Source organism: Dicentrarchus labrax, unplaced genomic scaffold, assembly GCF_905237075.1.
Source record: "Dicentrarchus labrax unplaced genomic scaffold, dlabrax2021, whole genome shotgun sequence".
Taxonomy (NCBI): domain Eukaryota; kingdom Metazoa; phylum Chordata; class Actinopteri; family Moronidae; genus Dicentrarchus; species Dicentrarchus labrax.
Window position 1 is genome coordinate 5,522,971 of NW_026136706.1, and position 18,095 is coordinate 5,541,065.

At 38.5% G+C, this 18,095-nt stretch overlaps 1 protein-coding gene across 4 annotated transcripts; it reads left to right on the forward strand.

Annotated features, from left to right (window-relative positions):
- stat4 (signal transducer and activator of transcription 4) lies at window positions 1-17,555 on the forward strand. 4 transcript variants are annotated; one of them, XM_051404882.1, is made up of 24 exons: window positions 1-168; window positions 267-400; window positions 2,108-2,243; window positions 5,792-5,890; window positions 6,661-6,753; window positions 6,845-6,923; window positions 7,062-7,147; window positions 7,293-7,444; window positions 9,090-9,248; window positions 10,014-10,106; window positions 10,205-10,264; window positions 10,837-10,857; window positions 11,527-11,620; window positions 12,482-12,526; window positions 12,682-12,765; window positions 12,847-12,945; window positions 13,178-13,313; window positions 13,833-13,885; window positions 14,061-14,155; window positions 14,518-14,654; window positions 15,324-15,515; window positions 15,616-15,661; window positions 15,805-15,910; window positions 16,529-17,555. In XM_051404882.1, the coding sequence occupies exons 2-24, from the start codon at window positions 273-275 to the stop codon at window positions 16,550-16,552; spliced, it is 2,217 nt and encodes a 738-aa protein (XP_051260842.1). In that variant the 5' UTR covers window positions 1-168; window positions 267-272; the 3' UTR covers window positions 16,553-17,555. The 4 variants fall into 4 exon arrangements, with proteins under 4 accessions (XP_051260842.1, XP_051260845.1, XP_051260843.1 ...); XM_051404885.1 differs by having other exon boundaries at window positions 12,485-12,526; XM_051404883.1 differs by having other exon boundaries at window positions 11,530-11,620.
- Window positions 17,556-18,095: the final 540 nt, after the last annotated feature.

Consider the following 18,095-nt stretch of genomic DNA (forward strand, 5'->3'; position numbering starts at 1 on the left):
TGGGCGGGTAAACTGAGGACGTACAGTACAACCCTAGAGAGTATAACCGAGGTCGCTTCCTGCACAGACTCTTAGAAACGAAAGTCATAAAGAGGGAAACAAGTGCACATGGTTTGAGAGAGAGAGAGAGAGATTGACGGAGCAGCAGCAGCGCAGAAACGACAACAGGTAACATTAAAAGCACTGAAACAACAAACTATTACACTAAATATTACACACTTTATAAATTATAGAATAAAAATAAGTTGTTTTTTTTGTACTTGAAGCGCATCATGAGCCAGTGGAAGCAGATTCAGCAGCTGGAGATCAGACTCCTGGAACATGTGGACTATCTGTATGATGATAACTTCCCCATGGACATCCGACAGGGTCTGGCCAGCTGGATCGAGTCCCAGGATTGGTGAGTCCTGCTTTTATGTGTGTGTGTGTGTGTGTGTGTCTGTGTGAAAGCTTAAAAAAAAGATAACTTTTACCAAATTATAGGTGGAGAGAGAAAAAAGCACATTTTCCTCGTTTACTTCTATAGTGCATTAGTGGAGGGAGACAGAGCCCTCAAAATAAATAAAAGCACTGAGGGTAAATTGACTTTTTAACTTAAAATGATGGTCTGCCATGAAGCTCTACTGTATGTTGGTGTTTTTCAGTGTAACTACATTTACTCAAGTACTACTTATGTACAAATTCGAGGTACTTTACTTGAATATTTCCATTTTATGCCCCTTTATACTTCTACTCCACCTCATCTAAAAGGCAAATATTGCATTTTTTTTTACTCCATTACATTTATCTGACAGCTTTAGTTACTTTTAAGATTAAAATTTTTTCATACCCTTCCTCTCCTACTTCTTAAGCTACATTATTTAAAAAACTTGCTCTATTGCTGTAGATTAAACTAAACTACTAAACAGTCATATTAATCCAAAAACATCACATGTAATAGTGAAACACTGACAGAAACCATTTTACTGCACAAGGAGTACTTTTACTTTTCTTACTTTAGTTTTTGAAGTAATTTTAGCTGAATATACTCACATACCTTTACTAAAGTAGGGTTTTGAATACAGGACTTTTACTTGTAGTGGAGTATTTTCACAGTGTGGTATTAGTACTTTTAATTAAAACGGCTAAAAGGATTTTTTTGTTGATTCTGGCGGCCCCCGTCGACAAAGCGGTAGTGTTTCCACCACCTTGTTTAAATCATTTTTTAAGGTAATATATCCAGTCTTCTCACTGATGGTTTTGTTTCTTTATGTAGGTAATAAAGAGGCACCAGTATTAAACTGAGACTGTTACATAACCAGTTAAAAACTCTTTCTTGTATGTTTAAGTTTAAGGATCTACTGGCGTCTTCCCCCGTTGATGCTTTTGCAAAGGCAATAGTGAAAGTGAAATGTTAAAAAAAGAGGTTGGTCACAGAAACAAAAACCACAAACAATTATCCCCCAACTGTAAAGTTCCCCTCAGCTCCTTGTTTTGGTTTTACATCCCACAACTCACTATCACCCACCTGGTCACATTGTAGAACATGGTTAGCGAGGAGCTGGTGAACATCTGGAGCATTTAGCAGCTGGAGAGAGGAGTTGGTGGAGAACAAAGAGTGAATACTCGACTTCATCAGGCGGCCAGGAACATGAATGAATGCTTATGTTGCTCTGTGTCGGCTGGATGCGTAAACACTTTTATACCAACTTTATAACACCGTTAGCAAACATCTGCACCAAACACCTGGCTTCATTACAAATCGTCACAGAGCAACCAACAATATCTATAATAAATATAATATAGCAACGCTCATGTTCCTGGGTAATGAAGTTATACATCTTTACACAGTACTCGGCTAAAACAAGTATCCGGAACAGATAATGGATTTCTTTTTAGTATCAAACGAGTGCTCTGAAGCTCAATTCTGAGGGTTTGATAATAAATATATTAACTTCTGATCAACCCAAATACATTTCTGGCTTTAATTTACCGCCAACTTCCAGTTTAAGCCCCTCCCACAGTTCAGAAACTACTTTATTGGGCGTCTCTTTTTGGTTTTATGTACATTATTTCAGCCGTATTCTTATTCATGGCCTTTTTGTTTTGTGCCTCGTCTGTTTTTCAGGGACACAGCAGCTACCGATGATTCAATGGCGACGGTGCTGTTCACCAACCTGCTGTCTCAGCTGGATAGAGTGCGCTCACATGAGCAGAACTTCCTACAAAGACACAACATGAAAATCATACAACAGCAGCTACAGGTGCGTCACCCTCCGCCAACCCCTTCAGCTCATTATGACCGGTGTCTCATACTCACAACACACTCCAGTTTCACTTTATTTTCTGTTTTCCAACACACTGATTTATAAAAACTGATTTATATGGAACAATAATGAGTATCTGATCTGATGTGCAAAGAAAAACCCAAACAAGAAGTCTCTCTACTTCACTGTGAAGAACATTCTCAGTGTTTGTGCACTTGTGTCTTCAATGTTCAACATCACGTTGACCCTCAAAACACTGAGAAGCATCTCTTTTTCTCTGACAGGCTCATATTTACAATATAACTGATATAAACAACTCGAATGTGCCGAAAGAAAGGTGGCATCACTTTATGACTGTACAGCATCATTTTGCTTACATGTTTTTTTTTTTTTATGATTACAAAGGAAGTAGGAAGGAAACAAGTTTTTGCAAAACAAGTGTCGAGGCTGGCAAAAAGTGTCAGAGCAACAGCGCAAAAGAGCATAAAAATACAACAATTCTTAAGGATTTCACTCTGGTGTTTGCAATACTTTGGGGAAAGACAGAAGAAAGAATGTATTTCTCTCCATTATTTATTAAATGCCTGTATAGAAATCTGACCTATATTACAGTAATACAGGTCAGCATACAGTAATCAGGTCGCACCTCTAAACACCTGCATAACACTTAATACTGCGGAGACTTGGGACACCGGAAGTCAATCTGAGAGATAAAACGGATAAAACAACACAGTAAAAACCTCTTTCCTGTCACAAATCTCAGTAACAAATACTAATGGTTTTCATTCTGCCAGATTTTAGTGGGTGCTGCAGCCCCCATACTCTGCCTCTGATTGGCCAGCTTTTGTTGCCTTTATTGGTGGTTTGGTTGCTTAGGTTTATGCATGAGATGGTTAGGTTTAGAAATACATGTAGGCGTCAGAGTAGGGGAATAATACGGCTGGCAAAAAAAAAAATAACACCAGCGTAACTGCATCTCTGTGTGAACACATAGCATAATGCTAATGCTAAAATGTTAAAATGGATAAAAAAAAAACCCCCACAAGATTTAGGGTTCTGTTGTGGTTAGGATTGTATTAAATTATGGTACTGGCACCTTTTTTCGGTCCAGTTCAGGCACTGCAGTGTCTTCAGGCTGGACAAACCCTCTGTCATCTCCTCATTATAACAAGAACATTTTATCTGGAACAAATCTGATTAAACGTGTTTTTACATAAATCGCTGTACACTTGTCATGAATGCTGTTTGCTTCCAGTTAAAAGAAAGCTTGCGCACTACATGGTGGACTTAAAATCTAACCACTGACTGATGATCCTTTCATTAACAGTAACAGTAATAAGGAGAAGTACATTTGTGGTTTTATGTGTACTGAAGGTGAAAGGGAAGTAAAATATAATGGCTGTCCTCTCAGTTTAGGAGTTAGTTTGAAAGTGTAACAGGTTTCTGTTCTTGTGTTGTTTTACTTTGTCATACCGGTCAGAGTCTCAAATGTCAAATGACGAGAGTAAAGGCCATTACAAGGGCCGAAAAGACTTCCCTCGTCACTTTCTTTCATGTTATCATGCTGTACAGGATGCTTGTTTTGAGGTCAGAGCACACAGTATATTCAAGAAAACATATATACCTTTGCAGAACAAACCCTGTGAGGCCCATACCGCTGTTTCCTGTGTGTCTGAACGTGTGTACGCATGAGTCAAAGTCTACACTTGTCAGAGGAAGCAACCACTCCTGTGCGGTAGTCAAGCATGTTTGTGGGTTGTTGTTGTTGTGATGTGTGTGTGTGTGAAGGTTTGTATCATCGATTCATATAACAGATTCAAACCTTAACCGCGTTAGAATCTCTCTTCCATGTGTACGTCCTATCACCCACATTCAAGCAGTCTCTCTGTAAGGAAAACCCCTCTGGTACAGAGAAAGTGACACATTTGACATTTTCGTTTGATCTATCGCTGATTTTCATGAGAAAATGGCAGCAAACTGTCGGTTCAACTGACAAGAGAAAAGCACGAAGAGATAAGACCCCAAAGAATATGTTTTTGATGAATAATACACATCAACTAAACGTAGAAATCAAGCTTGTGATAGGCAGCTTTAAAACAAAACTGCCACCCTCCAATGCTTTATGTTATAGTGGTTACTGTAATGAAAGTGAGCGTGTAGGCGTTTGTTTATGCATCCTCAGTCATCGTCCTGGCAATGATGCTGATGCATGAAAACTTGAAGGCGAGAGAAAAAGTTTCCTCTTCCCACAGCAGAATTTCTTTGTACTTTTCTAAGTGGGCTTTTGAATGGGCTGATGAGCAAAGCAGCGCCGAAGCTCTTCGTGTAAATCCCATGCAATGCTTGAGCAGAGGGAAAGTTTGTGGCTGCTTCATATTTTATATATTTTAAATATATGCATCTCACACTCAGATCTGGCTTGGTATTGGCAGCTTATAGGAGGACCAAGGACAGCAAGAAAGTGTAATATTCTGACAATATCTCCATTATTAACGTCATACTTAACACCAAACAACAAATGATGCTCTCTTCTTATCAAGTGACCTCTGCCGTCATTGATTATTGGTGGTATTGACACGGCAAGCAGGGGGTCCAATAAAAAGATGCTATGGTTGCATTATGGGAAATGTAGGATCCATAGCCATACTAGGGCCTAAAAATCCAGATATCTTAGCCTGTCTTGTTTAAAGATCCAGTGTGTAGCATTTAGTGGCATATAACACTGTAAATGTAGATTCCTCCTGCTGCTGGGGACCCCACACAACCCGCTCAAGGACCCCTGTTGGACCCTAGTTTGAGGTTTGAGTCCCCCAGCAGTATGGATGTACATCATTACATTGCTGGTGTATCTCTTCTACTCCACGATCCTCTCCATTAACAAAAATCTGGACATTTTCTGAAAAACAAGTGGCCTCAAGCATCGATTATTATTGAGTCGTTAAAATGTTATTGGTTATTAGGCTGATAGTTATATGATCATTAACGAGGGTGGGACGCTCTGACACCAACTTACAAACATAAAATATCAAACTTCATATGAATAAAACCAGATGTAATCACTGATGTGTTATAAAGCCAAAAGTAAACCGTCATTCATTCCGGGAATGAACTCAAATCAATCTTATTTGTTTTGTTTCTGTTATAAATAACGATCACACCTTTGAAAGTTCTCCAAGATTGAAAGAAGCGTTATGGTTAGAGGCTATAACGTCCTTGGCTGTTGGTTTTACTCCAAGTAAGTCCAGTTGAACCTCATTCCTTTCTTGGTTGAAGGCCCTTCCAGTAAAAACCTCCCAGTGACGACAAATCTCTGTGAAAATGATTCCTCTTTATCAGAGGCTTGTTTTTGTTTTTCTATAGATGGAAAGATAAACAGACACTGTTGAAACTGAACTAGAAATTTACCACGTCATTGGTTCTTTTATGGCTTTTTTACACTTGATTAAACATTAATGAAATCCGATACCGTGGGTGTATCTGTAACCTGGAATATTCTCTATGTGTGTGTGTGTGTGTGTGTGTGTGTGTGTGTATGTTCTCCACAGGTGAAATACGCAAGCAACCCAGCCATTATGGCCAAGGTGATCTCCACCTGCCTCAGGGAAGAGCGCCGTATCCTCTCCAGCGCCTGCACGCAGGAACAGGTTAGTCTCATTGTCTCCCTCAGAGGGAAAGTCCCTCTGGTTCTTTAATAACAGCTGCTGCTGCTGCTGCTGGTAAATCAGAGCTGCTACCAGGAAGACAGTGCTGTATAATGCACACCCCCATATTCCCAAACAAAACTTCTCTTTATTCCCAAGAAACAATGTGGCATGGGAAGATATTATAGAGAGAGACAGTAAAGGTAGGGGAGAGACTGATGCAGGGGTGGCACGAAGTATGTGTCTCAGCTTTCCAGTCAGTCCCAATTCATGCATTTACTGTGTATGGAACCAGTATGCAGAAATATTCAAATACACTAGGAGAAAATGACACACATGCAAAGAACTGTGTGCTTTCTGCCCAGAAACTGCATGAAATTGGCATAAAGTGGGCGTTTCTGCAAAAGGGAGACTTGTAGTCACCAATAGAAACCGTTTTCTTTAAAGGTCAGAGGTGGCCATGCTATATTTCCCATCCCCTAAAAAATAGCCCTAATTTTGGAGCGTTATTTAGCCCCCTTCCACACAGGCAAGCATGCCATGATGACAATGATAACAATGGATGCGTTAGGTCATATAGTTTCATATGATACCAGTATCTTCACTCTAGCTTTAAAACGAAGCCTGTTACAGCCTCTGAAAGACAGTGTGGAATGGTAGAGGTAAGGATACTATCAGAATACAGTCAATGTTTTATCTGGATCATTCAAAAAAAAAAAGAAAGAAAAAGAAAAATTCAAAAAGGTGATTTAAAAACAATATTTGTCCGACAGGGTCCACTGGAGAAATCATTACAGAATTCTGTGGCCTTCGAGCGGCAGAAGAGCATGGACAACAGAGTTGGGATCATCAGGGGCAGCGTGCAGGTAACTGAAACACACACACGATCAAACATACATGTCATCCCTTTGAAATTAACTTTATAAAAAAAAAATGACTACGTGTGTCTGTGTCTAGTTGATGGACCAAGCGGTGAAATACATCGAGGACATGCAGGATGACTTTGATTTCCGCTACAAAACCCTACAGTCTCGAGGTGAGCCTTGTGAAGAGAAAGAAAAAAAAAAATCTCATGTTGTTATTTAAAACAGTGTTAAAAAATTCTGCACAGCCTGCAACATACAAACGTACGCTCAAAACTCTGTGTTTGTGGTTTTATGTATGTGTGTGTCAGACTCGACAGATAGGAACTCTGACTTAATGAAACAGGAAGTGACAAGACTGCAGGAAATGCTCAACAGGCTCGACTTTAAAAGGAAGGTATGCGCTTGTATCGTCATGTCAAAGCTCTGACATGTGACATATTACATATAAAGATAGATGCCCATAGATAGACAAAGATACTCACGAGTGCTCACAAATAAAAGACTCATCGTATGATTTGCTTTCTTTCTGTTACTCCTAGGAGATCCTGTCAAAGATGGATGTTGTGGTCAAGGAGATCGATGACCTGATGACCTCTCAGCTCAGCCCTGAGCTGCAGGACTGGAAGCGTAGGCAGCAGGTCGCTGCCATCGGTGGTCCGCAGCTCACCGGTCTGGACCAGCTGCAGAGCTGGTAAAGTTTATGATGATTAAAAATCATGACTTGTAGAGCTGCAATGATTAGTCCAAAGTCATTTTTCATGCATAAAAGGCAGAAAATGCTGTTTTCAGCCCCTCAAATATGGAGATTTCCTGATTTTCTCTGTTTTATATCATATTAAAATGGGATATTTTTGGGTTTAGACAAGACATTTAAAGACTTCACCTTGGACTTTGAGATCATGACAATAATCGTTAGTTTCAGCCTTACTTTCATTAGTAAAGTTACATGATTAAATATACTTATGTAGGTAACATACATGTCAAAATCAAAGCAGCAGAGATGTTCTGACCTTTGTTATATTCTGACAAAGAGCATGTTTTCAATAGACCTTCCCTGCCTGGTAAATGTCACCTAGGCTTTCTGTTACCATAACCACCATAATCAGTAATAATAATCAATTTAGTAATTTCAAGAAATCAGAGAAATCATTATACAACACAAGGTTATATAAGAGAATTAAGTTCCTCCATGCTACACACATAGAAAAGGAAAATTAAATTAATTAAATAAACCAACAGTTATATTAATTTCCACTGTGACAGGAGCCGTTAAACTGTTACCGTAGGTTGGTATACCAATAATGAGGACGATTATATTTATCTTTATGAGTAAAATCTGGAAAAAACTTAAAAACAAAGACTGTGTGGGCTGAACTTCAATAGCTGCATTTACCATAACAATTATTCCACTCATAACAAGAAGAATCAATCTGACTAAAAATGTCCAATTTAAACCGTTTGATCAGAATGAGCTGATTCATTAATAATAAGAAATGTCACCTTATTTAAAAGAAACATCCTTTAATTTGTCATGGAAGGATACTGTTCACTGTTCATACTCAAGTGTATCACTTCCTCATCCTGAGCGCCCTGTACACCTTTCTCCCTTTCTCATCCTTAAACTGGTCACATTTACAAAGTTTGGGGAGAGGATTTTTCTTCTCTTATGTAAGTTCAGTAGTTGTACATTGTGGTAAAGTGGTTGCTTTTGTATAAACAACAGCAGGAAATCACTAAAGTGCTCACTGAGGGTGGGGCTTTTATCTGACAGTGTGGCTGTATTGTTGGGTGGCTCTCCCATCAATGTCTTTAGTGATCCACAGGTGACTTCCGTGCTTCTAAATGAAATGTCTCTTCAACAACTGGATCATTTACCTTTATATTTAGTCCATCTTAGGGTGAATAATTCTGGAGGTCCCTGAACTTTTTTGACTTAATTGACTTAAATTTTTTACCAAACCTTTGTTTTTATCTAAGACCATAATCAGGTAAAAAACTTAGTTTGCCTACTACTTTGATTTACAACCAAATACTTTCGCATCTAAGCTGTACTTTGTGTTTTAATTGGCAAATCTTAGCATTTTTGGCTGCACCCGATTGGACGAACGCTTGCTGCTCCGGGATTTCAAAACGGACCAGTATGGAGGCTCGTATGGAAACAGTTCAATGTGTTCCTAAAAACATTCAAACATCAAACAAACAGTTTGTTTAAACGTTTCCAGAGGCACGAAGTTGCGGTGCCAGACCTAGACCTCTACTTTATTGCAAATGATGCCCCATAATAACACAATATTCAAAGGTCCTGTGTTGTCCTCCTCTCACCTGTCCTCTTTCAGGTTCACTCTGATAGCCCAGAGTCTCTTCCAGATCAAGCGTCAGCTGGACAAACTGGGGGAGCTGGTTGTGAAGGTCACCTACGAAAGTGACCCAATCCCCCTGCAAAAACCTCAGATGGAGGAGCGAGTCAAGTATCTCATCTACCACCTCATCAAGAGGTACCCTGAACGCCACACAACACAACACAGAGCAATGACACACAACCAAAAGTATGATACAGTGCAACAAAATACAGGTGTAGTTATCCTCTTTTTAATGTTCCTACATCTTGTTTTTAGTAATTAGGTGCTTAAAATATGACTAATGTACTTTTATATGGATTTATAAGTGATTAGGTATAATGGTTGGGAATTAAAAAAGAGTAGGTCATGAGTTTTCTTAATAATGAACACGTTATTCAGTATGAGGGCAATTGTAGGTGAAAAAAGATGAATAGTAGTAGTATTCAGAGAGGAACCTCACATATTCTTTGAGATTAAAGTTGAAAACTTCTGAGAAAAAACTCATGTCCTGTCTGAGATTAGAGTCAGAAATGTATGTCTTTTTATTATCACTGCAGTAATTGCTGCTGCACAGTAACAGTGACTGATTTATATTGTTAAATTGTATCAAAATATATTTTAATTATCTTATTATCTCCTCATATTGTTACTATACGGTAGACAATTAACAACACACATAAATTAGTCGAATTTTGAAACAAAACAGTTTTATTTTACAGACTGTGGAAGAATGAACAACTTCCCCCTGAACACTGACAACACATAACACAATACTACACAATAAAGTAAAACAAAAAAAGTGTTAAATAAAGGAGAAACACACCCAGCTGCTGGCTCGAATGTCCTGTTACAGGCATGAGCTGTGAAGTGAAATAAACACGGTGAAAACTGCGTAAATCATGAGGTGTGGTTTGTTCTCAGCTCATTTGTGGTGGAGAAGCAGCCCTGCATGCCCACACATCCGCAGAAACCCCTCATCATCAAGACCGGAGTACAGTTCACCACCAAAGTCAGGTATCATTACCTGACACACTATGTGACATAAAGCCTTTCTGACATACTTTTTTTTAAGAATTCAGTTAAGCATTTTTTCTCCTCCTGATTTCTCTCAGACTCCTGGTTAAACTCCCAGAGGTGGATTATCAGCTGAAAGTGAAAACAACATTTGACAAGTGAGATTTTTACGTTTAAATACTTATAAATAAATAAATAAATAAAGTGGTTCCCAACCTGGGGGTCGCCAAAGCTTCACCGGGGGGTCGTGAGGCCTTTCTTGATTTTTTTAAGGGGTTTTCCATTCATTTTAGTGAAGAAAACTAAATTAAATTGTTTGCTTATAATATGTGTGATTTTTAAAAAATAGACAGAATTGTATAAAAAGTTCCTAAAAACTCACTTCTGATGTAACATTCACATCAGAATCTGCTCAAAATGAATCCGAATCACTTGTTTCACGCAAACTTCCTGGAGTAATTGCATTCACTATTTGGGTTAATTGTACAGTTTATCATCTGTTGTTATTGTTATGCATTGAATATAATCTGAAATATCCATAAAAAAATGTCACTTACTTGGTTTACTCAATGATAGAAAAGGGGTTCATTCAAGAAAAAGGTCGGGAACCACTGCTTTATTCATATACATTCATACAGTCATTACTCTTACATTATTACATAATTATTCAGATACATTTGTCTGACTGTTATATATAAATATATGTGTGTTTTTTTTTTTGTGTCTCTAGGGACCTCCCCCCTGGCAGAGTGTGAGTACAGACAGCCTAAATACAGGATGTACTACTGGTGTTTAATTTTAGCTCTAGTAAAAGCAGTGTAGCAGCAAGTAGCAGCTTTGAGGGACAGTGGCCAACAGACAAATGTCTTTAGAGACATTTTTATACAGTAGGCAGGACTGCAAAGGTCACGTTAATAATAATAATAATAATAATAATAATAACTTTATTTATATAGCACCTGTAAAAACTACTGTAACAAAGTGCTTCACAAGACGAGGACAAATAAAACCAAGCAGAACAAAATCAACAACACATAAAACACTCATTATAGATGAAAGTATGCATAAAAGAACAGTTAAAACCAGCACTTCACTTCTCTCCAAAATGTCTGTATCTCTTTACATTTAGGAGAACTTAGACCAAGCTTGCCCCTCACCAGTGGCGTACAATGACGCCTGTGTTATATTAAACAGTTAAAAGTGTGTTTTCTATAATTTGATTAAGATATTGTCTTCTAAATCAGCCTGCCACTGCTTTCAGATGAGATTTCCTTTATAGTTCATGAAGGTTTTTGAAACCGTACACACACAACTCTTTCAGAAGAATTAACAGCAGCTACAGTTGCAGTCAGCATAGATACAGATAAAATTTGACAAACCCATGAGGTATCTTTGTTTTACCCTCTTTATTTTACCTCAGAAGTCGTCAGTTTTTCATCCTGACCAACAACACTAAAGTTATGGACATTGAGGACTACTCAAACGGCTGCCTCTCAGTGGAGTTTAGACACCTGGTAAGACGACTTTATTCATGTTTAACCAGTCCTCCACTGCTTCATGAAAGCTGTTTCCCCCCATAACTTAATGAAAAAGTCATACAGTATCAATACACTACATACAGCTCCTTTTATATTTGGACATGATATAAAACATCAACCAGTTTGTCAGATTTCTCCATCTGTTTTTGGTTTTCTCTTATGGATTCAAGCCAACTGCAGTGGCTCAATTAGTAGTAAAGTACTTGAATATTTGTATTTTATGCTACTTTATACTTCCACTCCACTACATTTATTTGATATACTTGTTACTTTGCACATTCAGATTATCAAGACTCATACTTTTGGTAGAAATATATATATATAAAGTATATTTTGATGTTAATTCCTGTATGTACTTTTACTTAAGTGGTATTTTAAACATATGACTTTTACATGTAATAGAGTAATTTAAACTGTGGTATTTGTACTTAAAGCAGGCAACAAGAAACTTTCATTTTGTGTTGGTTGTGGTAGTATTTCTACCACATTGTTTCATTGATTTCAAGGGGAATCTGACCAAATCTGACCCGGTGGCAAGCATTAAAAGGGTTCCCACAAATCCTGGAAAACCTGGAAATTCCAACACTAGTTTTCCAGTCATTGAAACACCTGGAAATCAATAAAAATGACCAAACATCCTGGAAATAATCTAATAATCTAGAAACTCTATTTTAGCCCCATTGCTCGTATTTTAGTGAGATAAGTTAAAATAAATGATTTCTCAAAATATCCAATCTTCCCTCTGATGGTCTTGAGTGTTTCTGTAGGTCACAGAGAGGCATCAATATTAAACTGAGACTGTTTCATAAACCAGTTAAAAAAAATTGTATCTTACAGCAGCTGAAAGAGAAGAAATATATCAACGGCACAAAGGGAAATGAGGTAAGAAATACAGATTAATGTCACAGCAAAATGGTCTCTTAACACCTACGCTGCACATCTATGCTACTGTAATGATTGATTATGTATTAAAAATAAGTAAATGTTTCAACTATGTCATCACCAGTGCCTGAATTTTAAATGTGTGTGTTTTACAGGGTCTACTCTCTGTGACGGAGGAACTTCACTCACTCAGTTTTGAGGCTTGTTTCACAGTGCAGGGCCTCACCATTGATCTAGAGGTGAGAAGCTGATTTCATTTGATGTTTGGGTGTCTGATGTTGTTGCCACAACTTACTTATTGTGTTTGTGAATTCTTCCAGACGTGTTCTCTTCCTCTGGTGGTCATTTCCAATGTGAGCCAGCTGCCTGGAGGCTGGGCCTCTGTCATGTGGTATAACCTTCTGACTGATGAGCCGAGGGTGAGCTAACACACTGCGACAAAAAGCAATTTTATTTATTTATAAATGTGTTTAAAAATGGAATAAATCCAACCTTCATGAAGAGAGCATTTGATTCAAATCGTTTTAGAGGATGTAGTTTGTGGTGCAGTTCAATTGTATTGCATTACATGAAGAGATGTTTTCAAAAACCACTTCCACATCCTCTCTTCCTCCCCCTTATCATTTTCTTCTTCTTTCCTATAATACACAGAACTTGGCGTTCTTTGGGAACCCACCTCGGGCCACCTGGAGCCAGCTCTCTGAGGTCCTCAGCTGGCAGTTCTCCACCTTTGCAGGTCGAGGCCTCAACAAGGAGCAGCTCACCATGCTGGGAGAAAAGCTCCTCGGTATGTTTGTCCTTTAGTCACTGCATGGTGACAAAAGAAAACGCAGGTTTGAGGTGGCATTACAGGTATTTGTTCCCTTAGAAAGAGCCCTTTTTATCTACAGAGGGAGCGGGTCCACCATGTTGAACTGGGATGTTTCTACAGTAGCCCAGAACAGACAAACACTGGGTCTTGATTCATGTCCACTCTAGTTTCCGCTACACGTTTGGAAGGCTGAGCGTTATTCAGTTGGTTGTAAAACCTGATAGGTTAATTTATCTCACAAGTACCACAAACTCAGTTTTGTAAGTTAAAAACATTCTTGATTAAGCAGCTGTTACTTTAAATTATAGGGACTTAATTTTGTGATCTTTATTGTTACTGTGAAAATAAAGTACTGATTTATGAACTGACTTATGAGGATAAAGCATGAGTCTGGCACATTACTCAGGGGGCATTTCAACAGGCTGTTCACTGGAAATACAAACCCACTGGGTGGTGAGTAGGTTGAGTCATTTATGTTATTTACTGTGTTTGTAGGTCAGCATGCTTCCTGCAATGACTATCAAGTGTCGTGGTCGAAGTTCTCCAAGGTAAGTGTCTCATCTTCTCCGATGTGGTTGTGCCATCTAGTGGCCAATGAGAAAGCACGTTCGGTGCCTTCTGCTGTATTGTTGATCCTGGATGTCTTTATATTAGTAAAGTAATGTTTAAATGTCGAAACTCAGCACTCATTGTACGTTTTCCATGTGTCATACATTCTTCAAGGAGAACATCCCAGGGAAGCCCTTCAGTTTCTGGATGTGGCTGGACTCCATCCTGGAGCTCATCAAGAAGCACTTGCTGCCAGTCTGGAATGAGAAGTAAACCACTTTTCTGTGTTTCACCCTCAGTAGACTGCTCCTCTGAGGATATTATGATCTCCAGAGGAGATTAGTTTGTATTGAGGAAATTAATACACACTCAGGCACTTGAGATTCTCTAAGTTAAGACCACCTGTTCCAAAAATCTGTTACTTCCTGTTAAAAAGATGATGTCCATCCTCGCTGGGGTTTAGAGTTTATTTGCTTTTTAATTAACAGGATTAATGCAAATTGCAAGCAAATAACCGATGTGCATAATTTACGACTTAGCCAATGGTTGTTACTGAACAGTGTGTCAGGATAATGCAGGAAGCAGGAACAACATTAAGCTCTTCTCTCTTTTACCTCCACCATCCATGCAGCTACATCATGGGCTTTGTGAGTAAAGAGATGGAGCGCACCCTGCTGAAGGACAGAGAGCCGGGCACCTTCCTCCTACGCTTCAGCGAGAGCCACCTCGGAGGAATCACGTTCACCTGGGTGGAGCACAACGACAACGGTGAGGTCTCTCTCTCCAGACCACTGCCCTACAAAGGCAGAGAGCAGGAACAGAGCAGAAAGGGCGGAAGTTGAGAGAAAAAAGGGGATAAATTGAGTCCATAAACTAACAGATCGGATGTAATTCCTTCATATTATGTGTTTTAAAGCAAAAGATAATTAATGTAAAGTCAAAAAACAATCTGACAGTTACTTCTCCTCTGCTAAACCGACTGATTTTTAATGTCCGTAACTGAATTTAGCTTCTGTCCTATTTATGTGGGATAATTAACTAAATTACATAGATGTTAGTTCACCAACATTTAAATAGTTTATTTGACAGTTAAGGGGCTTTAACAGGACCGTTAAGTTTAGTCGTGGTTTGTTTTTACTGCACATTAATATGTTGTTTTCTTTGGAATTATACTGTACTAGAAGGTCTTAACTCAATTAGACTAAATATGTGATTATATTTTGGCATTACAGGGTAAAAAACACTCATTTTTTAATACTTTTATCCAGTTAAATATTATTTTTTTAGGAAAACCCAACACATTTTGCTCATAAACATGTATTTTTTACATACTATTCATCCAGGGTCTGTGATATAAGTCAGTCAGTCTCTGGCTTGTTGTCTTTACTAGATGTGACGCTCTTCTTTTCTAACAGTGTTTTTTTTTTTTACCAACAGGAGAGGTGAAGTTCAACTCTGTGGAGCCCTACACTAAAAACCGGCTCAGCGCTCTCCCGTTTGCCGACATCATACGAGACTACAAAGTGATCTCAGACGGGGTCGTCCCGGAGAACCCGCTCAAGTTCCTCTACCCCGACATCCCCAAAAATGAGGCCTTCGGGCGGCTTTACAACAGCCAGCCAAGCAAAGGCAAGAGTGCAAAGCCTTTTCTTCATTTAGAGTTCATGTTTTTTAATGCTTGTGCTGAATCGACACTAATTTTTCTCTCATGTTGCTGTTACATTTCCAGTCCATCCATACATAGCATCTACCCTGATTCCCATCTCAGAATTGCCGTGAGTTTAAATTTAAAGCATTTTTAAAGCCTTTTTTGACATTTAATTATTGAATTGTGACACGAGACATCAGACATATATCTACATAACACTTACATATGAATTCCCATCGATACTTATCTCCCCTTTCTCTGTTACACCAGCAATAATACAAGCAGCGCATCACCTTCTTGTCAGTCTCCTGAGCCACCAATGACTCCTGGAGAGTTTGACATGCTCAGCGAGCAGCTCTGCTTTGACATCGACAACGTGAGTTTGCACATATTACACACTATTTGGTGGACTGTCACACCATTTCTGGTGTCACAATACCAGAAATTTAGTAGTAGAGTAGTACCAATAGCAGTGAAATTCCACTTTTGTTGTAAATCCTGACAAATCTGTCATTTTATTGAGGTAGCGGTGCGTTTCACCAGTCACCTCTCAATGGTGTCATATCCCTTTTGCACATTTGTCAGTATTGTTGTCTGCCAGAAGCTGTTTTATCCAGTTTGAAGCCACATTTCTATGATATACTTCATAGATCTCAGTTGTTTTTTACTCTATATCTTAACCATGATGGATTTTAGTCCATTTTTAGCTCCTCCGGGATGTAATTCGTCCACAGAACAGCTGATTTTTAAGATGGAACTGCTTTATTCAGTCGGACAAAACAAAAGTCACCGAGCTGGAAGACAAATTAACAGAGAACATAAATACATTAAAACAACAGTAAGAGTAAGTTATGTTGACATAAATTACCACTTATGTTACCACATTAGCATTAATAACTGCACAATAGTATATTAGAAGTGTTATGTTAGTATTAATATTTTGCTGCATTAGTAAAAGCCTGCTGCTCACGTTGTTCTCCTTTTTGTTTTACAGATGAGCTCTCCATATTCGGAGTAAAGCGAGATGATACATGCAACATATTTTCACGCAGGCCCGACGCCACTTTCTTCTCTACATCCTGATTACAAGGAAACAGATTCTGCTGTGTTTAAAGGGTGGTTATACCAGATTCATTGCCCGAGCCGTTCATTGTTTTATGTTTTATATATTCAGAATTGATCTAAAATGAATTTGTATGTTTTTAAAGTTGCTTTTGAGTTACTTATATTTTAACTGACTGGTGTTCTGTAAAGCCAGTATTGTATATAAAACGATTTAAACATACAGACTGCAGTGTTGACATTGCTACTTCATTTCCGCATCGGTGACAGCAACGTCTCTTTTGTCTTAATGGAAAAGAAGTTGAAGTTGGTGGTTACACAATTCAATCTGTGTTGCATGACTCACCCACATCATCACACATTAAACCATTCAAGCTTAGCTCTACAGCTTTTATTTTGGAAGCAGCCGGAAGTAAAGGCCTGCTGAATGCTCCCTGCTTGATACATGTGCTTACTGTATTTATCGAGAATCATGTGATTCCTGGAGAGTTCAGTCTGAGTGGGTGGAAGTGTTAATGTGTTCTCAAGTCACTAACCTTGAATAACTTTCCAAATGTACACTATGCCGTTTATTAAAATAGCATTTTATCATTTATTATCCGCCCCTTTTAATACATTTGGCAGACAGCGTGCAGAACCTGACAATAAGATGTATTTCAGTGCCAGCAACCAGTGGGTTCTGCACCTATTGGCCCACCGGTCCTCACAAGGCCTCTGACACCACTCTGTGTATACACGGTGGGGAGGGGGGCTTCAAACAAAAATGCATCAAACACATATTTAAAGGAGAAAAACAATGAAGAAGTCAACAGTTGGTAGTTCAGCTTTAGGAGGACATACGAGTCAGGAAATAGTCGGATTAAGCAACAGAGATAAAATGTAGAAGTGCAAACTTCTCATGTAACTCGTATTTCTTTTAAAATACTGTGCTGTGCCACCAAATAAATCACTAAATTATACTTTTCCATGATGAGTTTGGAGTCTGTGTGCCAGAGTTCACCAATATGGGATTTTTGAGACCGGTGCCGATTTTAGATGGGGGAAAATTCACTTCTTTCTGCATTATATACCAGAATATTGTTGACAATACGATACTGATATATCTGCTGTAGGCCAATATCTGATGGATATATCAGTCAGGCTCTACAAATTATTACCATTATGACCTGAATGTGACCAATACAACAATGTAAAAACTGCCAAATGCTGTTTAAGTAAATAAAGTAACACTCCTTTATTCAAAGTCTGTCCTCCTCAAGTACAGAAGTGAAATATTAAAGGTAAAAGTAACAGTGACTGATACATATTAGATTAATACTGATGCATTAAAGTGTAAGCAGCACTTATGCTTGTTAAACCATTTTATTATGATACTTTAACAGAACATGCACATTAACAGTATGTACACACACACACACACACACACACACACACACACACACACACTCTGCTCATGCCATTGATACAAAATACAGTAAAAACAAGCAAAATACAAACAT